The following is a 26576-nucleotide window of genomic DNA, read 5'->3' on the forward strand; positions in this document are numbered from 1 at the left end:
TGCTTGATATGTTCGGCACCCTCCATCCACTGTAAAACCAGGAAGGAAAAGCCATCATTGCATCAGATAATTCATGGCAATAATTACTAAGAACCACCAGTGGTTTAGATTTACCAAGTTCTTTTAAAAAAATTTTAGACATAGAAAGTTCTTTTACTTACAATCTCACCTCTTCTTCCATCTTCCATTAAACACCTTGCATCTTCTTCCCCATTTAAAGGAGCCTACTATGCCCGCCTACTGTGGCTCAGTGGTTGAGTATTGACCCATGAACCAAGAGGTCCCTGGTTCAATTCCTGGTCAGGGCACACTCCTGAGTTGCGGGTTTGATCCCCAGTAGGGGGCATGCAGGACTCAGCAGATAAATGTTTCTCGTTCTTTATTCCTGTACCTTCCTCACTCTCTCTCAAATAATAAAAACATATTTTAAAATAAATGTTTTAAAAAGAAGTCTAGTACACTCCCAGGAAATCCTGTATATCTTTCACCTGTTCACTCATCTTCCACAAACACTGGTTTCACAGTTGGATCTTCTATCCCCTCTCCCTTTCTCAGAAAATATTCGTACCATATATTCCACAGAGAAAACCTGAGTCATTGTGATGACTCTGTGAACTGCACCCTCTCAGCCACGCATACATTAGCATGCACCTTCTCCACATTGCCATATCATTCACACCATTTCCCTTCTCTCTGAAGACAACTTTCACCTTCACTTTGAACCCCATCATTCTTGCCTTATCAATTCTTCTTACACTATTGTTCACACATTCTCTCTCCTCCCTCTTTGTCTTTCTCCTACCCTCATCCCCTTCATTCTTCCCTCACCTTCTCAAAAGCATTCTTCCCAATGTTGTAGCAACATGTTTGATTTTTTTTCCATCTTACAAACATGTACCACTTGGCCTACCATTTCCTTCTAGCTACCAGCCAAGAGTTGACTTTTCTTTGTCGTTCTTTCCTTGTCTTAAATTCATTCCCTCAATTCATGTATTTTCGCTTCTTTCCTACATCATTCCACCAAAGCAAATATCTCTTAGGTTTACAATGATCTCCGTGCCCCTAAAATCTTTCCAGAAACTTCTTACACTATTTATCACTCTTTCTCATGAAACACTCCATCCTTATCCTATCTAGAATCTACTTTTATGCCCCTCCTCCATGTCTTTCTCCATTATTTCTAGCTTTTCTTTCTTTGTTTCTTTTATAGCTTCAACCAATTTAAATTCTCATTAAATTCTTTCTTCCTAGGCAATAGAATTCATTCCTTAGGGTCAGTCACCATATAGATGCAAATGATGGCCACATACTTTTCTCTAGCTCTGAGAACTAGAAGAGTATTTCCAGTTACTTGACATCTTTAATATTACCAAGCCACCTTGAACTCAGCCTTCCAATTTATGACCCTCCATCTTCACCCTAATCCCATCCTTTTCCATGGTGTCTTTCCCTCCCTGACTGGCACTACTTCCATTCCCTTGCACAAGTTTGAAACCTGAATGTTACTCCACAGTTACCTTATTTCCCCCTACAACCTAGCCATTATACAGTCCTATTGTTCTTATCTTCTCAGAATATCCCTCATGTGCCCAGATGGCTCAGTCTCCATCACTCCCTCCTGAGCCAGGCTGCCATCTTCACGTCTGAACCACTGCAATTCCCTTCTGACCGACTATCCCTTCCTACTCTTGTCTCCTTCTAATTCCTCTTTACACAGAAGTCAAAGGGATTCTTTCAAAACACAAATGAAATCATGGCACTCCTGTGTTATACCTGTTACATGTACTTTTCTTGTGTTCAGTTCTGAATAATTTCCTGAAGTACAGTATTTATAAACTTCTTGTTGAATTTTGGGTGATATTGGTTTAAAAAAACAGACAGGTTTCAAGTGTGCAACTCAATAAAACATCATCTGCACAATGCATCGTGTGCTCACCGCCCAAAGAAAATTCTGTTTGCATCCATTTATCCTCCTTTACCCACCTCCACCTCCCCCCACCCACCTTTCTCCCTTGCTATCACCATACTTTTGCACATGTTTATATGTCATATGTATATATTTTTTTGCTTAATCTCTCCACATTTTTCACCCAGCACCCCAAAACCCCTCCATTCTGACAGCTGTCAATCTGTTCTAAATATCTATGCTTCTGTTTCTATTTTGCTAAATTATTTTGTTCATTAGATTCCACATATAAGTGAAATCATATTGTCTTTGTCTTCTTATTTCACTTTGCATAATAATGTCCAGGTCCATCCATGCTGTCGTAAAGGATAAGATATATATATATATATATATATATATATATATATATATATATATATACACACACACACACACACACACACACATAGTATTCCATTGTGTAAATGTACCAACAGCTTTTTTATCCATTCATCTATTGTTGGACACTTTGGCTGCTTCCAAATCTTGGCTGTCTATATATATAAACAGCCAGGGGCCATCACATCCCAAACCGAGCAGACAACCAAACAAGCTGAGTGGGGTGACAGGGTGGCAGGGGGTTAGTGAGGGACAACCATACGACTGAGCAGCAGGCTGCGTGGGGCAACCAGGCCGGTGGGGGGGGGGGGGGGGCAGTTGGGGGTGACCAGGCCAGCAGGAGGAGCAGTTGGGGGCAACCAAGTCAGTAGGAAGGGCAGTTAGGGATGACCAGGCTGGCAGAGGGGGGCAGTGAGGGGTGACCAGGCTTGAGGGGGGACAGTTGGGGGCACAGGCTGGCAAGGGAGGGGCAGTTGGGGGAGAACAGGCCAGCATGGGGCAGGTGGTGGCAACTAGGCTGACAAGAGGGCCAGGGATGGGCAACCAGGCTGGCGGGGGGCATTTGGGGACAAACAGTCTGGCAGAGGGGGGCAGTTGGGGGCAACCTGGCCAGCAGGGGTGGCAGTAAGAGGTGACCAGGCTGGCAGCAGCGTGCAGTTAGGGGCAACCAGGCTGGCAGAGGTGGGGGCTGTTGGGCGTGACCTGGCTAGCAGGGGTGCAGTAAGGGGCAACCATGCTGGCGAGGGGGCATTTAGGGGTGACCAGGCTGGTGGGGGGGCAGTTAGGGGAGGCAAGTTTGGCAAGGGGGGCAGTTGGGGGCAACTAGGCCAGCAATGGGGGGAACTGTGAGGGGTGATCAGGTCGGCAGGCAGAGGCAGTTAGGGGTGATCAGGCAGGCAGACAGGTGAACAGGTAGGAGCCAATGGTCCTGGATTGTGAGAGGGATATCCAATAGACGGCAGTTGCACGTCCCCCAAGGGGTCCCAGATTGGAGAGGGTACAGGCTGAGCTGATGGGAACACCCCCTATTGCATGAATTTCATGCACCAGGCCTCTAGTTGTATATAATACTGCAATGAACATAGGGGTGCACATATTCCTTTGAATTAGTGTTTTGGGTTTCTCTAGGTATATTACCAGAAGTGGAATCTCTGGGTCATATGATAGTTCCATTGTTGTTGTTTTATTTTATTTATTTTTTTGTAGGTTTGCATTTTATATTTTTTTTTATTGTTTTATTGCTTAAAGTATTACAATGGGTATTACATATGTGTCCTTCCCCCCCCCCACCCTTGACAATCCCTGGCCTCCCCTACCCTCCAGTGTCTTATGTCGATTGGTTATGCTTATATGCACGCATACAAGTCCTTCGGTTGATCTCTTACCTCCCTCCCTTCTGCCCCCCAACCCTTCCCGGCCTTCCCACTGCAGTTTGACAGTCTGTTTGAGGCAGCTCTGCCTCTGTATCTATTATTGTTCAAAAGTTTATAATGGTCTTTATTATCCTTGAATGAGTGAGATCATGTGGTATTTTTCCTTCATTGACTGCCTTATTTCACTTAGCATAATGCTCTCCAGTTCCATCCATGCCGTTGCAAATGGTAAGAGTTCCTTCTTTTTTACAGCAGCATAGTATTACCACAGTTTTCTAATCCATTCATCTACTGATGGGCACTTAGGCTGTTTCCAGATCTTAGCTATGGTGAATTGTGCTGCTATGTTTGTTTGTTTTAATACTCACCCAAGAGCATGCTTAGAGAAAGAGGGGAAGGGAGAGAGAGAGAGACAGAGAGAGTTTTGAGGATGAAACACTGGCTGCCTCCCGTACTCTCCCTGACTAGGGATAGAAGCCACAACCCACATATGTGCCCTAATCAGGAATCAAACCACAACCTTTCACTGTCTGGGACAACGCTTCAAATAACTGAGCCACACTTGGCCAGGGCCCATTTTTAATTTTTTGAGGGAACTCCCTACTGTTTTCTACAGTAGCTGCACCATTTGTTCTTTATTTGCTCTGTGCTAAAGTGGGGAAAGGTCAATGACAGTGAGTATGTGCTGGTCCAATCCATCCCCTTTGTTCTCAGTGCATCCCAACTTGTGGCACTTTCCCATTGGTGCTCATTCTCAGGCGAGACGAAACTCACTCTCAGGCAGACCCTCAAAATGTTAGAATGTTGGCGGCACAATTCAGTCATCTCCTGTGGCAAGATGGTGCCATGAATTTTCCTACTGGCTTCAATGCAGCTGGTGTCATACTCAATTGGGGTGCAGGAGCCTCTCAAGCGATCTCTGGATTTTTCACAAAGGAAATGGATTCATGTTGGTGAATTGATGTGTCCATGAGGGGAAGGAAGTCTGGAGCTTCCTATTCTGCCAACTTGCTGACATTGCCCTAATCTCCCTTCTTTGAGTAAGGACACAAGTCATATTGGGTTAGAGCTCCCCCTAATGTCCTTATTTTAATTTAAAACCTCTTTTAAAAACCCTTTGTCTGAGTCATGTTCTGAGGTCCTGGAGGTTAGGATTTCAACATATGAATTTTTAGGGTATATAATTCAACTAATAACAATGCTATAATATGAATGAACCCCTAAAACATTAGGCTAAGTAAAAAAAAAAATTCAGATATAATAGGCTATATATTGGACAATTCTATTTATATGAACTATCCAGTGTAGATAAATCTGTGGATACAGACAGTAGATTGGTTGTTGCCAGGAGCTTGGAGACAGTGATGGGAAATTACTACGTAATGAACATGGAGTCTTCATGAGGTGATGAAAATGTTTTAGAACTAGATAGAGGGGATGAGTGCATATGGCAAATGTACTAAATGCCACTGAATAGTATACTTTAAAATGATTTAATTTATGATATGTGAATCTCAGGTATTACATAAGTTTATAAATTTGATATTAAGTGAAAGTGTGTTTATGTGCATAAAGAGATAAAACAATGTGACATAAGAATAATTGGTTAAAGGTACATGAATGTTTCTTTAAATTTTCCAGAAAAACTGAGAAAAGACTTGAATATTTATTTATTTGTTTGTTTATTTATTTATTAATTTATTTATTTAATAGCCATTTCCATCATTTTAGTTTTATCTCTTCCCCAGGTAAAAGATGATGGAATGACAGCAGAAAGGAGAAAATTAAGTCAATTCTAAGAAAACTAAAGGTGAGTGATTAAAGAAAAACAGGTAAAAAGTCATGTGATTTTCGTCCTTTTCTGTCTGACTTATTTCACTTATTTTCTAATACTCTCAGAATTGATGTTTCATATGGCAATATTTGATCTTTTCTATGGCTGAATAGTATTCGATTGCATTTTCTACCACATCTTTATAAATTCATCCATCAATGGATACACATTGTTTACATATCTTGACTGTTGTAAATAGTACAATGAACATAGGGGTATACTTATCGTTTTTAATTGGTTTTTTATGCTCTTCAGATAGATACTCAGAAGAAAAATTGCTGAATTATACCAAATTATATATAATGTTAACATTATAACACATAATGTTATTAACCAATGCAACATCAATAAGAAAGGGAGGAAGGAAGGAAGGAAGGAAGGAAGGAAGGAAGGAAGGAAGGAAGGAAGGAAGAAAGAAAGAAAGAAAGAAAGAAAGAAAGAAAGAAAGAAAGAAAGAAAGAAAGAAAGAAAGAAAGAAAGAAAGAAAGGAAAAAACACATGGGTATATTCCACAGACTATCTCCCTGGTTAAACTTTTCCCAGCAGAATGCAGTTGTTGTTGGTTTTATTTTATTTTTGTTTGTTTTGTTTTTTTGTTGTGGTTTTTTTTTTTTGGTGATAATGTCTGAACTTTTAAAAATGTGTGTATCTCTCAATATAATATTTTCTGTCTCATGATTAAACAGGAAAAGCTTATACCTCGAGCTAAAAACATGATTTCAAATAAAACAATGTGTAGAAAAAGTGCGCCGAGAGAAAACAAAGTAAAGTGTGTGTCTCAGATATTGCTGGTGCTAAGAGAGGTCATCATAACATCACACTCAATGTCAGTCATTTCCAACTACAGTGGGTTCGTCCTGAACTTGTTTCCTCGGGACTTTCTACATTTTGCCAAAGCAAAGGTTATTTTCTACAATGAGTCAGTCTTCCAAAAGTTCAGGGAGTAAAAAGAACATCTTGGAAATGTGAGCAATGAAGTAGAAATATGACTTCTTACGAAACTACTCTTAACAACTATGTTCATTTGGCAGTCAAAAGGAAGCAATGTTTTAAGTATTTTATATCCTAACATGGTATTTTATTACTGACATATAAATCTTTAATTGGTTTTAGCTATACTTCAGGAAATTGGTGGAGAGTTATAATACAATCTTTCCCATCCTATATAATGAAAGCGTGATATGCTAAGTGTCTGGTCTGCCATTCAACCAATCAAAGCGTAATATGCTAATGATATGCTGAGGTGGCTCAACTGTTCGCTGTGATGTGCACTGACCACCAGGGGCAGATGCTCGGACAAGTAGGTTAGCTTGCTGCTGAGGTCAGGCTGATCCCAACTAGGCAACATGGGCCAGAAATGCCCTGGAGCCCACCTGCGGTTCCTCCCCAGCTGGCCAACCTCTCACATCTCTCCCCAGCCCTGATACTGCTCTGGTGGGGTCTCTCAGCCTGGTCTGCACCCTCTCACAATCCAGGACGTTTGGGGGGATGTAGGAGAGTTGGATTTGGCCCGATCCCACAAGCCGGGCTAACAGAACCTCACTGGTGCACGAATTAGTGCACCAGGCCTCTAATTTAAAATAATGGACTATAGAGTCAAAATGGACAGTTTCGTGTGCATCTGCTTTATAGGCATAACTGACACTAAGCAGTAGATACGTGAATTGAGAAAATGTTAGTGTGGATAGCATATGGAAATGGCATAAATATGAAAGTGTATGCAAAGAATTAAAAATTGAGGCACACATCTGGAGTACTAACAATTTCTTTGCCATCTTTTTCTTTTACCCTGTTCTTTAGAACAACATGACTCAGTTACAAATAACTTTGTGTGTGGCTTGTTCCATCCATCCATCCATCCATCCATCATCTTTGAAGCAAGTCAACCTGCCAAGTGTTGAGGATCACCACTGCCCACTTCTCCATATCTTAATTTTTCTTTCCAAATTTCTGCCTGCTCCAGCCCTACCTGTGCAATACACATTGCTATGTCCATGTGCTTTGGCTATCAGTTACACAAAAATGAATATAGCAAGTTCCTTGCCATCAGGGCACTCATGTTCCATGGCAGTGTTACTCAAAATGTGGTGCATGAACTGGTATTGGCCCTTGAGGAAAAAAGAACCTTGGGATAGACTGTAAATCAACAACATCACTAAGCTTTAGTTCAACTGACATTTATTCCATAACAAGATTTTATCAATAAAGGAAGCAGTGTGTTGTGTAACTTTCTGGTGCAAGCTCCTGTTCTCCATGCAGACTGTCACCACTGCTGAGTACTGGTCTAGAGTCTTCTTTCAAAGTAGATTTCATGACAAATGTCAAAACCAATTGATAAGGCCTAGCTGTATGGTTCTGTTAATGTTGAAGAGAGAGACAACGGAGTTGGTCTCAGAGATATTTTGAAAATGCTACCCAGCTGGCTTTAAAGATGGGAGAAGGAACATGAGCCAAGGGATGTGGGGGGCCAGGAGCACTAACAGGCATTAGAAACAGACCCTCTCCTGAGCCTCTAGAAAAACCATAGCCTGCACACCCCTGGATTAGTCAGTGAGACTCATTTCAAGCTTCTGAGAGCTACACTGTAAGAGTCTATGTTTGTTTTAAACAACTAGCATGGGAATACTTTACTGCAGCTATAAGATTCTAATAGAGAGACTTATTCAATAAAATTTGTCTGAGGAAACTGAGTTTAAGGCTCTTCATTCATTATGTCCCTTGGGTATGGGAATTTTATGTCAAAAACACACATGCAGTAGAAAATAAATTTAAACTAGATTTTCAACTGGTAGAGTGAAGGATTCACTGCATAAATGTAATCTGACTATGCTGCCTCTGTGGCATTAAGATTTAAGGTACAATGGGTGACCTCTATTTCTCCATCTTCATAACTATAGTGACTTTTTTCTCAACACCCTATATCTTTGCCTGGAAGTTGGCCAGTCCTCAATTTATATTCCGCAAGAACATGACAGAATTTCTCATTAAAAGTAGAGAACACATGACCACTGAGGGAAAAGGCTGAGTGTGGAATAGGAATTCTTACTAATTGTTAAAATAAAGAAAGGAAATGGGTAACCAATCCAAGAATATATGCTTCCTTGCCAATAATTAAGTAATTCAAAATAAAGCTATTTAGTATTCCTCTTTATCCTTATTAAACAACATTTTCTCATATTAATACCCAGCATGACAGGAGATACTGCAATGAATGTCTCAGGAACTGCTCCACAAAGTGCCATCTACCTCCACTGATCAAGAATTTTTCATTAAACATGCTCAAGTGCATACCATCATTGAAATTTAAAGAAAACAAAAAATGACTGGGAGAAACCAAGATGGCGGCCTAAGTAAACACCTGAAATTGCTGCCTCGCAGAACCACTTCAAAAATACAACTAAAAGATGAAACAGACATCATCCAGAACTACAGGAAGGCTGGCTGAGTGGAAATTATATAACTAGAAAGAAAAAGAAAAGCACACTGAGACTCAGAGGAGGTGCGGAAGTAAAGTGCAGAGGTATGGAGGTGCACATGGAAAGGGCTGGCAACTGAGGACGCAGTTGTCTTTTTCAATCAGAAGGGAGTCTCAAGCTCCCGACTGCTCTGAACTCCAGTTCCGGGCAAGTCTCTGGGGGCCCAGATTCATACGGGGAGAAATTGGACTGTCTGGCATTGGTCGGAACTCGGGGGCGGCTTTCTCTCAGAGGTGCTTGCAGTGATTACCGGGACACTGAGACACAGTACCTCTTAGGGAAAGACAGAGGATCTGCCTTAGCTGTTTGCGCCACCCTGTTGATTCCCTGAGATGCTGCCCTACCCAAGCTGTGTGCAGAGGCTTTTGCATATGAAAGACTTGGCCCTTTGCAATCTGAAAATTACCTAACAAACTGCAGCTGGGTCAGAGAGACCCAGAACTTCCAAAAGAAGGCCCAAGGCCCCACAGCAGCTTGCATTGCTTCACAGCTTGGCCTCATCTGGGCACCTCCAAATCCCAAACAAAAAAGAGGAATCTGCAGATCTCTCTGTAGCTCCTGCTGGATAGCCTCAGGCAGGGGCTAAATTAACACCTCTTTAGAGATCCAAGAGCCAGTGTACCCAGTAGTCATAGTGGGACCATCCAGATTACAACTCCTCAGATCCATAAGGGACACACTCTGGGAGCAGACTCAGTGAGCACCAAAGCCCCACTGAAGCAAGTCTTGCCCCAGAAGGGTGTCTCCAGCACAGAAGTTCTCCCACCATAGATACAGCTGATTCTCACAGCCAATTGGCCTGGAGGTCAATTCCTCCCATTGATACCTACAACAATCAAGGCTTAACTACAACAAGACTGTGCACAAAGCCCACAAAGGGGTGCACCAAGAGTGTCCACCTCAGGTAATTGGGGAGGCTGAGCCACTGGGCCCTATAGGACACCTAGCACAGATAGCCACCCTATCAACACAGGGAAGCAGCCAAAATGCAGAGACAAAAAAACAGGTCACAATGACAGAAATGGAGGAAAGCAAACTACTGGATATAGAGTTCAAATCCACAGTTACAAGGTTTTTCAAGAATTTTCTAGAAACTGACAATAAATTTAGTGAGACCCTCAAGAAATCTTGTGAGTCCCTCAAGGTTTTGAAAAAGGACCAAATAGAAATTAAGCATACACTGACTGAAATAAAGAATATTATACAGAGTTCCAACAGCAGACAAGAGGATTGCAAGAATCAAGTCAAAGATTTGAAATATGAGGAAGCAAAAATCACCCAACTGGAAAAATAAAAAGAAGAAAGAATCCAAAAATATGAAGATAGTGTGCCGGAAGCTGGGCCATCCTTACTGCTTGACACAGTCGCTGCAGGGAAGAAACATCTGCACAGCATATGTTTCAAGGGACCTGGCGTATATGGCATACTGTTCTTAATATGTTAGCTCCCCTTCTTGGCGCTATGTGTTTTAACCAAGGTCATCTCTCAGAGGAAGGTTGTTTCCCCAGGTAGGGATTTTTCCCTGAAGTTAGGGAGGGAATAAAACCCCTTAACTAAGTGCCATGTGGGTAGTTAATCACTTTAACTATGAACAATCATGCTTAAAGCTACATAATCTTTATTCCCTGGAATGGAGATAAGAAACACCCAAACCTTTGGAATAGAAATTGATAGGATTAAAATCAACTGGTATAAATACAGATGTAACAAGACAATAAAAAACAGAACCTGGCTGGAGATCCTGGCTAGAACCTGGCTAGAGAATCTGGCTAGGCTGCTCATTAACTGAACGCTGTCTCCATGTCATTCCTTCTTCGCCAACTCCATCCACACCTTTGGGAAGCCCTGGACCTGCTGGGGTTGGACCCCAACAATAGTGTAAGGAGCCTCTAGGACAACTTCAAGCATACCAAAATCCGAATTATGGGAGTGCCAGAAGAAGAGAGAGAGCAAGATATTGAAAACCTATTTGAAGAAATAATGACAGAAAACTTCCCCTACTTGGTGAAAGAAATAGACTTACAAGTCCAAGAAGCGCAGAGAACCCCCAAAAAAAGGAATCCAAAGAGGACCACACCAAGACACATCATAATTAAAATGTCAAGAGCAAAAGACAAAGAGAGAATCTTAAAAGCAGCAAAAGAAAGACAGTCAGTTACCTACAAGGGAGTACCCATACGACTGTCAGCTGATTTCTCAACAGAAACTATGCAGGTCAGAAGGGAGTGGCAAGAAATATTCAAAGTGATGAATAGCAAGAACCTACAACCTAGATTACTTTACCCAGCAAAGCTATCATTCAGAATTGAAGGTCAGATAAAGAGCTTCACAGATAAGAAAAAGCTAAAGGAGTTCATCACCACCAAACCAGTATTATATGAAATGCTGAAAGGATGTATCCTTTAAGAAGAGGAAGAAGAAGAAAAAGGTAAAATACATATTATGAACAACAAATACACATCTATCAACAGGTGAATCTAAAAATCAAGTGAATAATCTGATGAACAGATAAACGTGAATATCATAGAATCAGGGGCATAGAAAGGGAGTGGACTGACTATTCTCAGGGGGGAAAGGGGTGTGGGGGGTGCGGGAAGAGACTGGACAAATATCGTACACCTATGGATGAGGACAGTGGGGGCGGGGGGTAAGGGCAGAGGGTGGGGTGGGAATGGGTGGAGGGGAGCTATGGGGGGAAAAGAAGAACAACTGTAATAATCTGAACAATAAAGATTTAATTTTTAAAAAAAAAAGAAATTTAATGCAAACACTCCCCGTCCACTGCACTGTTCTTCCCACCTAATACCCAACTCCTCCTCCCTGAAAAAACAAATCTCATATACATTTTCATTTTACTGCACTTTATGCATCTCACTCATTCTACAGTGTCATTCAACTATATATGCATATCCCTCACTTAATTGTCAACTATGGCCCTTGTAGTGCAAATCAATCAAGCACATCATTCTTAGTGTGTTCAATAAATTTCAAATTGTTACTTAACCAAGAATGCAGACAGAGTGATCTCTTGTCTCTGGGCTGGGCTGTTTGTGCTCCCAAGTGACTCAGGTAAAAGCTGACAGGTTCCATCCTCTCTGACCCTCTCCTGATGTACCTACTGGCCTCCCAGACTCATTGGGTTTCTGAGAGGAAGGTCTCCATGTGGAAGTCTGAATGGCTCCCTGTCATTGCTGAGGGAAACTGAAGCTCTGCCCCACAGGAGACAGCAGGAAGGAGTGAAGCATCCATTTCTGAGCCAGTTTAGGAATCAAAACCAACATCCATCCCCTGTTGCCCAGCATTGTATAGGCTGAGGACTGCGCAGGGAGGATATTTACAGCTTATCGGGCACATTTCTCTCATGTTTTTCCAACATCTAAGCACATGATTTCACTCTGGGCCTCTGGAAAAACAAAGGAAATTTCTCCTAATGATTCTCTGATCCTAAAAGGCCAGGTTGGAAGTCGTTAATTCAGTTTTTATGGCTCCTTGTTTTAATCTCTCATGCTTTCTACTACCCTATCCCATCCCTGACTTCACGTTTTCTTCAATGTCTGATTGGGGTGGGACACTGACCTGCTACCTCTGGAAAATATAGCTATTCTCCTCTTCAACAAAGCAGAACTATGCTCCTTTAATATGCAATCAAGGGATCCACATTCTTTGGCTTCCTGACATATTTGTCAAAATCATCAGGGATTTTATACTTATACTAGAGGCCTGGTGAACAAAAATTTGTGTGCTGGGGGGCGGGGGGGGCCCTCAGCCCAGCCTGTGCCCATTCACAGTCCAGGACCCCTTGGGGATGTCCACCTGTTGACTTAGGCCCACTCCCCAGGGGATCAGGCCTAAGCTTGCAGTCAGACATCCTTCTAGCATCCAGGGAGCCCTCGGGGGATGTCCGACTAAAGGCTTAGGCCCCCAAGGGATCAGGTCTAAACCGTTAGTTGGACATTCTTAGTGCTGCCACGGAGGTGGGAGAGGCTTCTGCCACCACCACTGTGCTGGCCAGCCATGAGCCAGCTTCTGGCTGAGTGGCACTCCCCATATGGAAGTGCACTGACCATCAGGGGGCAGCTCCTGCATTGAACATCTGCCCCCTGGTGGCCAGTGCACATCATAGCAACCGGCCATTCTGCCGTTCAGTCAACGTGCATATTAGCCTTTTATTATTATTTTATAAGATGTCCCTATTTCCCCCCTTTTGCCCCCTCTACCCAGCTCTTGCCCCCCACTTCTCTCTGGCCATCACCATATTGTTGTCTGTGTCCATGGATTGTGCATATATTTTCTTTGGCTAATCCCTTCTTTTAATTCACTTCTTTAAATTTGTATTTTCAGATAAGTGCTTATAACTACACTATTATATATTTTCTATTATATCATTTAGAATTAAGAAATTTTTAATTGAACCCTTGTAAATTTAAGTGCAATTTAATAAATTATGCTAGAAGCAATTAGGAGATTTTTCATGTAATGCAGATACATTTCAATTAATATTTTGCTAATTTTTAAATTTTTTAATATTTTAATTTGAAATAGTATCATACATCTTAAAAAAAAACTATAAAATACTACAGCATATTATATATACCCTTCACCCAATTTCTTAGGTGTTAATAATTTAAACATAGCCATTATACAACTAACAGAATTTGGAATATATTTTTCTTATAATCTCTTTAATGTTACTTAATCCATTTACTTTGTTTTTGTTAATCTTCACCCAAGGATATTTTTCCATTGAATTTTAGAGAGAGTGAAGGGAAAGGGAGAGACACATTGATTGGTTGCTTCCTGCACATGCTTTGATACGGACTGGGGATCAAGCCAGCAAGTGAGGTACATGCCCTTGACTGGAATCGAACCTGGGACCCTTCAGTCCACGGGCTAATGCTCTATCCACTGAGCAAAACAGGCTGCAGCTTAATTCATTTACTTTTAATCTATATGTGTCTTTATATTTAAAGTGGGTTTTGTTTTTGATTCATCCTCATAATCTGTCCTTTCATTGGTGCATTTATGCCACTGACTTTCAAAGTGCTTACTGATAGAGTTACTGCCATATCTGGCTGCTTCTGGGTCTTCTGGGCCCCGCCCTGCCTTGCCTTTTTTTTTTTCTTCTTTTTTTCTAAGACATTTCAATTTATTTAAAAGAAGCCAATATACAGGATATAAAGGGTATGATATTTACAACAGTACAGTAAACAGGTTGGTTTCCCGGTAAGATCAGTAGTCTTTCAGTGAGTATTAACCCCCTTTTTCCCCTTGATGCTCGACCCAGCTGGCAGACAAACAGCAACAGTGGGGTGGGATGGGACTGCAGGATAGAAAGTCTCCCTGAAGGGATTAAAAATCACGTAGATGCTAAAATGTTCACGAAGGGGTCTTGGGGTGAGAGGTGCCTTTGCCTCATTCCTTTGAGGGCTTGGCAGCAGGAATGCTGAGGGATTTGCCCCAAACTAACACACGGCCCACCCTCAGCCTGTAAATCTTCCACCCATGGGATATTCCCTTCCCGAGAGAATCAGCCCTAATCCCTCAGCCAGGGCCTGGAGGAGCCGCCCAGGCCGTGGGCACAGCCAGGACTGTGGACATTTCATGGCCTTTCCACTCCCACTCCCGCTGCCTAACAACTCTGCACTGCTCCCCTTGCCCACCTCCCCGTCACCCCATCAGGACACCGTGCACAGGAGGGGACACTGGTTTTCCCATGCCCATTGGGAACTGGCTGTTTCTGTTTTCTGGAGTAAAAAGGTTCCTGTGGGTTGGGTAAGGTCTCTGCTTGGCAAGAAGCTCTGTAACAGAGCCACTGACCACACCCACCTCCTCTGGGCATGGAGCAGCTCGGGCCCTCAGAGCTCATCTCTCCAGCAGAACTGAAGGGAAGACCGTGTGTACCCTTCTGTCCCTCACCCTTCACATGCCCAGAACCATCAGTGTCACATTTCCTAATTCCTATCACTGTATTTCATTTGTTCCATACTGTTTTACTAATCATGAATCTAAACAGATTGGTTCAAAAGGAGATCCTTCTATTTTTAAAGTAGCTGGGGCTTCTGGGGGAAGGCCTTACCTTGCAGCCTGGACCCGCTGATGAGTGGATCCTGGGCCCCAAGGCAAGACTCGCTGCTGGGGCTTCTGGGGGTGGGCCTAGCCTTGCAGCCTGGACCTACTGATGGGCAGTTCCCGGGCCTCAAGGCAAGACCTGCTGCTGGGGGAGGGCCTTGCCTTGCAGCCTGGAGCACTGATTTGTGGTTCCCAGGGCGCAAGGCAAGACCAGCTTCTGGGGCTTCTGGGGGTGGTCCCCACTGGGGTGCCTGGCCAGTCTGGGTGAGGGGCTGAGGGCTGTTTTCAGGCTTACCACACTCCCTTTAAGGTGGGGGTCCCCACTGGGGTGCCTGGCCAGACTGGGTGAGGGGCTGATGGCTGTTTTTAGGCTACCTGCACCCCCTTTAAGCTGGGGGTCCCCACTGGGGTGCCTGGCCAGCCTGGATGAGGGGCTGATGGCTGATTTTAGGCTGCCTGCACCCCCTTTAAGCTGGGGGTCCCCACTGGGATGCCTGGCCAGCCTGGATGAGGGGCTGATGGCTGTTTTTAGGCTGCCCGCACCCACTTCAGGGTGGGGGTCCCCACTGGTGTGCCTGGCCAGTCTGGATGAGGGGTTGAGGGCCGTTTTCAGGCTGGCGGGTGACTGAAGCTCCCAACCCCTCCTTCTTTTCTCTATTTTTTTTTTTATTCTGGGATTTATTTACCTTCTATGGCTGTCACTGGAGCTGAGAGCGGGCTTTAGCTCTGAGTCCAGCTCCAGCTTGAGGCCTCGGCTGCTGAAAGCAGGTTATCTAGGCTTTGTTTAGCTTCTATAATTGAAACTCTGTTGCCATCACTGGCGCTTTAAGCTCTGAGCCCACTGCCAGCTGAAAGCAGGAATCTGGGGTTTCTTTAGCTTCTTTTTTTTTTTTTAATTAAATCTTTATTGTTCAGATTATTACATTTGTTCCTCTTTCCCCCCCCCCATAACTCCCCTCCTCCCAGTTCCCGCCCCACCCTCCGCCCTCACTCCCCACCCACTGTCCTCATCCATAGGTGCACGATTTTTGTCCAGTCTCTTCCCACATCTCCCACACCCCTTTCCCCCCCAAGAATAGTCAGTCCATTCCCTTTCTATGTCCCTGATTCTATTATAATCACCAGTTCATTCTGTTCATCAGATTATTTATTCACTTGATTCTTAGATTCACTTGTTGATAGATGCATATTTGTTGTTCATAATTTGTATCTTTACCTTTTTCTTCCTCTTCCTCTTCTTAAAGGATACCTTTCAGCATTTCATATAATCCTGGTTTGGTGGTGATGAACTCCTTTAGCTTTTCCTTATCTGTGAAGCTCTTTATCTGACCTTCAATTCTGAATGATAGCTTTTCTGGATAAAGTAATCTTGGTTGTAGGTTCTTGGTATTCATCACTTTGAATATTTCTTGCCACTCCCTTCTGGCCTGCAAAGTTTCTGTGGAGAAATCAGCTGACAGTCGTATGGGTATTCCCTTGTAGGTAACTGAGTTTCTTTCTCTTGCTGTTTTTAAGATTCTCTCTTTATCTTTTGCTCTTGGCATTTTAATTATGATGTGTCTTGGTGTGGTCCTCTTTGGATTCCTTTTGTTTGGGGTTCTCCGCGCTTCTTGGACCTGTAAGTCCATTTCTTTCACCAGGTGGGGGAAGTTTTCTGTCATTATTTCTTCAAATAGGTTTTCAATATCTTGCTCTCTCTCATCTTTTGGCACCCCTATAATTCTGATGTTGGTACGCTTGAAGCTGTCCCAGAGGCTCCTTACACTATCCTCGCATTTTTGGATTCTTTTTTCATTTTGCTTTTCCGGTTGGATGTTTTTTGCTTCCTCGCATTTCAAATCATTGACTTGATTCTTGCGCTCCTCTGGTCTGCTGTCGGGCGTCTGTATAATATTCATTATTTCAGTCTGTGTATGCTTAATTTCTAGTTGGTTCCCCAATATAAGATCAAGGGTCTTATTAGTTTTCGTGTAGATCTCATTAAGTTTATCGGCAGCTTCTAAACAGTTCTTGAGAGACCTTAAAAGTGTGGTTCTGAACTCTATATCTTCCATTGACAATTTTGTCCTGTTTCTTTGTCTCCGAATTTTGTTATGCTTCCTTGGTGCACCCCCTAGTGGTCTTTGTTCGCAGTCTTATAGTTAAATCTTGATTGTTGTAGGTAATTCCAGGGAGGGTTTGACCTCCAGGCCAAGTGGCTATGAGAATCAGCTGTGTCAGCAGTGAGAGAACTTCTGTCCTCTAGGGAGGTGTCTTTAGCTTCTATAATTGCAACATTGTTGCAAATGGAGCTCAGAGCTGGGCTGCCACAGGCCGGGAACATTGGCTTCCTCCATCACTGGAGCAAGCAAGCTGCCTGGCTGCTGGCCGCCAGCTTGGTTGGCAGTTAATTTGCATATCCTGCTGATTAGCCAATGGGAAGCGTTCGGGGGTTAGCCAATGGGAAGAGTGTCGGGGTTATGGTCAATTTGCATGTTTCTCTTTTATTAGATAGGATCACATGTTAAAAGCTGTCATTTAGTACCTCATGATGTATTCATTACCAAGGCCAGTATGGCTTGTGGAATTGGGACCGAAGAAGGGACAGTTGAACACTCAGAGGTTCAGGAAAATAAGCCTTTATTCAATACAGTGTTGCTGTTTCAGGGGACACAAAGATCCAGATCCTAAACAACTTAGACAATGAGATTTTCTCCTTATATATTTCTGAGTTTCTTTGTTTCCGAACTACCAAGCTTCTGTGGTGGACTTTCACAGCCCCTCCTGGGTCAGTTAGAATGGTTAATTTAGATGGTATCTAATGTCTATCCTGGATGGCGCCAGTGACCTCCCTCTAGTGAAGCTGTTATGTCCTTGGTTTACGGCCCCAGTAAAATGAGAGTATTTAGGTAAATAGGTCTTGCAAGACCAGATAATTACGGAAGGGGCAGTGACTTGATTATGGGCTAAGAGGATTGTGCTTTAGGGATGCTGATTAACTAGGTACAGAGTCAGGCTGCTACTCTCCTGCATTCTCTGACAAATGGAGTTAATTATCGGCTAGCAAGAGTGTGCGTTAGAAGGCAGGTTACTGGCACAGATTCAGATTTCTAGCCCCTCCACCTCCCCCAAAAATGTCTTATGTTCCCCATCAGCTCAGTTGGTTGAGCATCATCCAGTGCACTGAGAGGACGTTGGTTTGATTCCTGTCAGGGCATATGCCCGGGTGTGGGCTCGATCCCCAGTAGGGGGCATACAGGAAGCAGCCAATTCGTGTTTCTCTTTCATTGATGTTTCTCTCTCTCTCAAAAAAAATCAAGGATTATTTAAGGATTCTTGAAGAATATAATATGATATATGTTATGGGTTCACTCAGCGAGATAGACCACCGACTCAGAATTTAAATTTAGGAGCCTTTATTAAGCTGGCCAGCTGACTACAGCCGCGTCCCTCCCCCCTCTGGAAGCCTCGCAGCTTGTAGTGCCGACCGAGGGTATAGCAAAGCCTTTTATATGCAATACTACAAAGCATTTCCTGGCACTGGCAGGGTTCACACAAAGTTTACAAGTATGAATGGGGAGGTAAACGGAGTCACACCTGGCTGGGTTGAATCATAATACATTGTTTTCTGAGACAATCTAGCAATTTTTCTCTGTCACAATCCCAGACCCTAATACAATAGGTAACCTTTCCATGCCTCCGTCCCTCCCCCTAGCACATTCTGTAACCCTTCCATGCCTCAGTCCCTCACCCTAGCACAATATACTTCTGAAAATATCTCCTTTATTTTATTAAAAACATATTTTTAAATATTCATTAATTATAAGAGATATATTTAGATATTGCTATGCCACATGACTTGAGCTAAGCATTTTATAAGAATTGTCTGATTTTATGCTAAATTTTTGCATAATAACTTTGCTACATAGCATTTTGCAATATTAAAGCACTTGCAGACAATGGTTACACTGGATTTGATTACCAAGGATCACTACATGTCTTAGAGATGAGAACAGTTATATAAACAGAAGTGTCTATTATGTAGAAAGAAATGAAGGGGATAAAGAGATACAAATTTTATTCAGTACTAAAGAAAAAAGCAATTTACCATTGTGGTCCTTGAACTATTAATATTTTATTTTATTTTATTTTATTTTATTTTATTTTATTTTTTTATTTTATTTTATTTATTTTATTTTTTTATTGCTTAAAGTATTAATATTTTAGTTAATTATTAATTGTAGAAATAAATTATAATTTTGCTGTTAATATAGTTAAGGTTTTTATAGTTATACTTCACTTGTGTTTTTGATATTCACTGTATAGTTTTTTGAGTAATAAGTGTTATGGTTATTTAATGTTGAAATCATGTGTTGTGTAATTGTTGTACTTGAATTCAAATCCTTTGACATTAAAAACGTGATGTTTGAAAAAAAAAAAAAAAAGAATTGTCTGATTTAATTTTTAGAAAAGCTCATTCTCTATTCCCCATTGCAGGAATAGGGCTCAAATGCGTTTACTGATCTGCTCAGAGGTCAAACTGATAAAAGATGGGGCTTTAATTGGAATTCTGTCAGGATGCCTCTAGCTTTCACTGTGGGGCAGTGCTTCTCAACCAGACTGTGCCTCGGGTGTTTTTGGGAATGTCTGAAGGCTGCTTGCAGCCGGGGGAAGGAAATCTGTGGTACACTTACACAATGGAATACTATGCAGCTATATAAAAGAAGGATCTCTTACTCTTTGAGCCAGCATGGAGGGACCTGGAGATTAGTATGCTAATAAAGATAAGCCAGACAGGAGAAGGAAATATATGACATGCATTATATGACAATTCCCAACACATAATTATCCTGCCTCAATTGACAGCATGAAAAGGTGAGAACACCTAGTCCAGACTAGCACTTCTCCAACTTCACTGTGCATATGAGTCACCCAGGAGTCTAGTTCAAATGCAGAATCTGAATGATCAGGTCCCGGTGGGCTTGAGATTCTGAGATTCACACAATCACCCGTGTGATGTTGATGCTGCAGGTCCTGGTCAGAGGACCACTCTTTGAGTAGAAGGCTGTGGTTCTCTGTTAGTGTCAGGTGCAGGTAGTTTTAGATTTTCTGAACAACAACAAAATCATAGTTGCATGTAATTTTTTAAAAATAGGGTATTCAGGCCGAAACCGGTTTGGCTCAGTGGATAGAGCGTCGGCTTGCGGACTGAAAGGTCCCAGGTTCGATTCCGGTCAAGGGCATGTACCTGGGTTGCGGGCACATCCCCAGTAGGAGATGTGCAGGAGGCGGCTGATCGATGTTTCTCTCTCATCGATGTTTCTAACTCTCTATCTCTCTCCCTTCCTCTCTGTAAAAAATCAATAAAATATATTTTAAAAAAAGAGTAATAAGGTCTACATTTTAAAAAAAATAGGGTATTCAGTAATTTGAGTGGCTGTTATAAATTCATTGTCCATTTACTTTATTTAAGGATTCTTGAAGAATATAATATGATATAGTCCTGAAAATGCCTCCTTTAATTATTTTATGTAGGGTCCTTTAGAGACCAAATAATGTATAGTAGGCAGGATGAGCACCTCCAAAACATGCTAGCATCCTAGCCCCAGAAAATTGTAATATGTCATTTTTCATAGCATAGGATGATTAAGGCAGTCAATGAGATATATTTGCTAATCAGCGGACTTTAAGATAAAATTGGCCAGATATCAATAACAAAAATTAACAAAAAGCAGAGAGTGGCAGGTGAGAAGGGATCAACCAATGAACTTGTATACATAGATGCATAACCCATGGACACAGACAATAGGGGGGTGGAGGCCTGGGGTGGGGGACAGGGGCAGGCTAGAAGGGGTCAATGGGGGGGGACATATATAGTACTTTCAACAATAAAGGTTTTAAAAAACAAATGGGACCAAATCAAACCAAAAAGCTTTGCACAGCACAAAACAACAGCAAAAACAAAAATACCAACAAGACAAAAAAGCAACCTACTAAATTCAAGAAGATATTTGCAAATGATATAGCTGGTTAAGAGTTCTTGTAAACTATAGAAATAACTCATACAACTCAACATAAAAAAAAAAACAATTCAGTTTAAAAATGGGCAGCTTGCCGAATCCGGTTTGGCTCAGTGGATAGAGCGTCGGCCTGCAGACTGAAGGGTCCCGGGTTCGATTCCGGTCAAGGGCATGTACTTGGGTTGTGGGCACATCCCCAGTAGGAGATGTGCAAGAGGCAGCTGATCGATGTTTCTCTCTCATCGATGTTTCTGACTCTCTATCTCTCTCCCTTCCTCTCTGCAAAAAATCAATAAAATATATTTTTTAAAAAAATAAAATAAAATAAAATAAAATAAAAATGGGCAGCTAAAGAATTCAGAGTCAAAAATCCATAAGAGGAAAATGTAAGATAAAAATCAAAAATTCCATAAGGGGAAAATGTAACAGGACAGGACAAATTCAGTTCAACTACAAGACACCCTCCATATAAAACGAATTTCATGGATATGAGATGATAATACTAAATGAGAGGGGTAAAGGACATGTCGTAAGAATAGGACCACAGTTGTTTAATTCAGCTTAGCCAGAATGCAATGGCAGCTGTTATGCTAGTTTTTACCAATGTCTGGATATCAGATTTGGTAGCCTGCTTAAAGAAACATGTCTCTTTATACTATATTCTTTTTTTTAATTTTAATTGAAAGTCTAACTTACTCCAGGCTTATGAGCTAAGACTAACTTGAAAAACTATTGTTTTGCTTAAGTTATGATGGACTGAAATTTATATCGCAACTGGTGAAACTCTCAGACAACATGTAATACCCCTATTTAGGACATAAACTGCAGAGGTTTTAAGCTCCTTCTCCTCCTCCTTCTCTTTCTCCTTTTCCTCCTCTTCCTCCTCCTGTTCCTTCCCCTCCTCTTCCTCTTCCTCCTCCTTCTCCTCCTCTTCCTGCTCCTCCTCCTCATCAAGGTTCCTTAACAAACAGAAGAGTGTGAAATCCTCAGGGGCTTGGAGCAGTGTCACCAGCCTTCAATTCCTTTGAAGTGTCAGTTTTTTCATATTAAAATATCAGAGGTTTTTGCATACAACTCCATGATATGTTCATGTTTGTTTTGACTTTTCAAAATATTTTACATTGTCAGGTAAATTATGTAACTTTTCCTTCCAGATATTTTTGTCCTTCTTCAAATGCTTCTTTTTTAAATTTTATTTTTATTCTTGAGAGTATTACAGATGGCTGCCATTTCCGCGTGGCCCCCCTCGCCCCCGTCCCTCTGCACCCAGCTTCCACCCCACCACAAGCCTTCACCGCACTATTGCCTGAGTTCTTGGGTTATGCATATCTATAATAATAAAAGCATAATATGCAAATCAACCAAACAGCTGAAAAGCAGAATGACCGCCTGGACTACCATGCTTATGACACACACTGGCCCCAGGCCAGCTAAGGTGGGTGCAATGTGACTCCTTCGAGTATATTCTTTATTTGAGCTATGTCATTCTTCATTTCCAACCGGTTGTTTTCATGGTTTCTAAGTCCTCCTCCATTCTGTTGAGGTTTCTAAAAACCATTATTTTCTACTCTGTTTCTGATAAACTGCTTGCCTCCATTTCATTTCGCTCTTTTTCTGGGCATTCCTCCTGCTCTTCCATTTGGAGGCTGTCTTTGTTTTCCAATTTTTGCTGTTCCTTTGTGTTTGTTTTTGTGTATTGCATAAGGCTGCTATGCCTCCCAGTCTTGGTGGGGTGTCCTCCTTGTGGAAACCAGTTTTGTAACCTGCTTTATCTTCTGAGCTGGGTACTCTAGGAATGTTTCCTGTGTTGGTCCTGATTGCATTTGTGTCTTGATTGCTGTTGTCCCATTTGTGGGTGGGCTCAGTCCTCATTCTTGCTGACTGGGAGGCTCTACCCAACCACGTCATGCCAACTGTTATACCAGTGCGTTGTGTCTGCTATTTGTGGAACTCACTGCATTCTGATGTGATGTTGTTGGATCTGGCCCATTCGTGTGTTGGATCTGGGCCTTCTGGGAGGTTTTCTACTGCAAGTCCATGTGAGTTATTGCCTTTGCCTAGTCTTGGCCCACCTGACTAGATCACGGTAGGGCAAAAACCCAAGTAGTCCAGTGGGTGGGGACTTGTAGCCCAGAGGCTAGGTCTGCCTCAGGCCTTTCACCTTGAATGTCCCTATTCTGAACTGTTCTGTCTTCCCCCATGGAACTGAGTTCGGCAGGGGTATCTGGGTCTTGGCCAGGAAGTTTTAAACAGACTTGAATAGTGGTTCGGCAGGCACTTCCTCTTCTTCCAATGCCTCAGCTATGCCTGGCTTTCTTGCAATCCCTTGCCACCATCCCAATTAGGAGGTGCTAAAAAATTAAAAACTCAGCCCTGCTTGTAACTCCAATATTTCAGACTACCCCCACTGGGAGTGGCCTCCGCCTAGACTCTGATAGGCCAAATGTCTGAGTCCCCTATGCAACCAGAACAGCCACATGGGCACAGATTTCAAGCCCAGAGTCATTTCTCCTTGCCTCAGATTTCAGCAGGGCAGGGCAGTATCAGCTATTCTGCAGATGGGGGAAGAAACACCTTCCCTATGCTTGAGTTGAGCAGGACTGATCTTTCCCTGTACAACCTCCATCCTTCTCACTGCCAAAAGGTCTTCTAGAGCAGTGGTTCTCAACCTGTGGGTCGCGACCCCTTTGGGCGTTGAACAACCCTTTCACAGGGGTCGCCTAAGACCATCGAAAAACACATATATAATTAGATATTGTTTTTGTGATGAATCACTATGCTTTAATTACGTTCAATTTGTAACGATGAAATTGGGTGTCACCACAACATGAGGAACTGTATTAAAGGGTCGCAGCATTAGGAAGGTTGAGAACCACTGTTCTAGAGAATAAAGGGTCTCTCAGATTTACTTCTGGGTATATTGGTCAGCTCTCTCCTTCAGCCCTGAGTTCTACCATGTGGCCCTTCCAGCAGACACAGATAGGGGAAACATCCCAGGCTAGTGTTGTAACAAAGCAATTGCTCTTTGCCTGTGATAGTACAGTCTGGGTCTCCAAGTTGGACCAAATCACTACTGATTCTCCCAGCCTAATGCTACATGGGCTCCCCTTTCCATCTCTGTTGCTCTGATTGGGGATCCCTGCACAGGGCTGAGACCCCAAGACCCTAGGGGCATGGGCTGTGCTGATGTACCTTCCCTCTGACTTCCCAGCAATGCAGCTGCAGAAGTTGGCTTACCCTCTCTGAGTCTCCTCCTGTACCCTCTCTTCGCTCCCCATTCACAATATTTCAGATCAGCTATACTTCAACTGGTGTTTCAAGCTGAATGCTCTGCAGTTTAGCCACAAGCCTGGACCAGTGCTGGAAGCAAGCAGATGGAGCTTCCTGCTACTCTGCAGCCATCTTGGAATCCTCAAGAAGTGACATTTGAACAAAGACCAGAAAGAGGTAAGGCAAGCAAGGTATAAATGTCTGGGGGAGGAAGGGAAGAGCAAGCAGAGGGAACAGTCCATGCAAAGGCTCTGAGGTGGGAACATGTCTGAAATGTTGAGGAACAGTGAGGAGGCCTATGTGGCTGGAACAGAGTATGTGAGGACAGCAGAAGATAATGAGGATAGGGAAGGGACAGGGCAAAGTGTTCGGGCCATGTGAGAGGACTTGAGCTTTTGCTCTGAGTGAGGTTGGAGTCATGGAGGGTTCTTGAGTAGAGCAGGATTGGTTCCTGACATGGGTGCTCACAGGCACCCTCCAGCTGCTGTGGTGCGTGAGGGTGGAAGTGGGGGACAGAGAGGTTATTGCACCGATCTAGGTGAGTGATGATGGGGGCTGGAAGTCAACCAGAGTTTACATTCCTACTCTAGTGTAGTAGAGAGCATCAGGATCCCCAGCTCTGTCTGTATGTATGTAATTCTGCATAATCTCACCCCACTCTAGCCTGTTTCCCCACCTGTAAAATGGTTCATGGCCCTTCCTCATTCATGTGTAGTGTGGAAAAGTCTATGGAAATGCCTGTGCTAGCTGCCATGGAGGGTCCTAATGCCCCAGGTACTCAACAGAGGCTATCAGAAATGAGGGATACAGAAAAGAACCCACACAGGGCTGACAACTCCAGTTTAGCTGAGTGCTAAATATTTCTTAATTCAACTCTAACTTTATTGTGTGCTGCATATACAGTGGGGCCCTGACTTAGGAGTTTAATTCATTCCATTACGGAGCTCATAACTCAAATTACTCATATGTCAAATCAATTTTCACCATTATAATGAATTGAAATGCCATTAATCTGTTCCAGACACCCAAAAAACACCACAATTGTTTTGTTAAATGTTTTTAAATAAGAAAAATGTATTTAAAAATAATGAATATTGTATAAAAACACAAAACTGAACAATAGAATGTAGTGCAATAAACTTGTTTTGTTAAGTTTAATGTACAGCATTTACCTTGGAGATCAAACGACTTAAAGATGATGATGGAGGTGGAGGAGAAAGGCTGAACTGAATAACTGAATAACTGAATCTTATTTGCTGATTTTTGCCCTTTTTGCCACGCTTTCATCACTTTCATCTACAGGAGTTTTTCGATAAAAACCTGTCTAATGAGATCTGTTCCATCCTCCCTTTCAGAATATTTCTGAAATGAGTTAGGCAAGTGTCATTAAATAGCTCCATCGCACGCCCAGTTGCAATTTTTTCTGGGTGTTTCTTTTGAATAAAGCCAAAGTTTCTCCCACATTCCTAACATTTCCTTTATCTCACTTATAGAGATAACCTCCTCCTCCTCCTCCGTGTCATCAATTTTCTGCAAAACCTCCGTGTGCTGCTGCATCTGTAGCTCCTTTAGCTCCTGCGTTGTCAGTTCCTCGGAGTGCTCCTCGATGAGCTCGTTGATGTCACCTTCCTTTATATCTGCGCTCGCTGCCTCACCATATCTGACAACGGAGTGGATGCTGGTCCTCTTTTTAAAATTTTCGAACCAGCCCCGACTGGCTTTAAACAGCTCGCCCGATGCCTCGTCCATTGAAGTGCCTGGGCTCTGCTGCAGCAAATCAGCGTAAATAGCTTGTGCCTTCTCACAGATTATAGCCTTCGTCATGGTATCTCCTGCGAGCTGCTTCTCCATTAACCACACCATTAGCAGCTTCTCCATATTTTCATGAATAGATGTCCGCTGTTTAGAAATTATTTTAACCCCCTTGGCTGGAGTTGTAGCCTGTATCGACTCCTTCTGCTTCAGTATGGTGCATATCGTAGAAGTGCTGCGCTCGCACTGCTTCGCCAAGTCGATTACATGCACACCTTGGTCATGTTTTTGGATAATTTCTTTCTTTAATTCAATGCACATCATCCACTTCTTCTTCTCAGCACTGTCCTTTGCACTTACTTTCTTCAGATCCATGGTTGAAAAAATGCAGTTTTGCAAAATAACTGCAAGCACAAATGTGAGCACAACCACTTAAAGTGAACGAGTGAGACACGTGATGCTGGGCTGATGTTGTGGTGTTCACTGTGACATTCGCTGCGCCAACTAGCGGTGGGGTAT

General features: G+C 42.6%; 1 protein-coding gene across 1 annotated transcript in view; it reads left to right on the forward strand.

The window, feature by feature from the left end:
- The window catches only part of LOC132234519 (adhesion G protein-coupled receptor E2-like), a 51944-nt gene extending 44225 nt beyond the window's left edge, over nucleotides 1–7719 (forward strand). The window contains exons 23-24 of the mRNA XM_059695471.1: nucleotides 5406–5467; nucleotides 7292–7719. Coding sequence (XP_059551454.1) covers nucleotides 5406–5456 — 51 coding nt within the window. The 3' untranslated portion in view covers nucleotides 5457–5467; nucleotides 7292–7719. The remainder of the gene's footprint in view (nucleotides 1–5405; nucleotides 5468–7291) is intronic.
- Nucleotides 7720–26576: the final 18857 nt, after the last annotated feature.

The sequence above is a fragment of the Myotis daubentonii genome, chromosome 5, assembly GCF_963259705.1.
Source record: "Myotis daubentonii chromosome 5, mMyoDau2.1, whole genome shotgun sequence".
NCBI classification, from domain to species: domain Eukaryota; kingdom Metazoa; phylum Chordata; class Mammalia; order Chiroptera; family Vespertilionidae; genus Myotis; species Myotis daubentonii.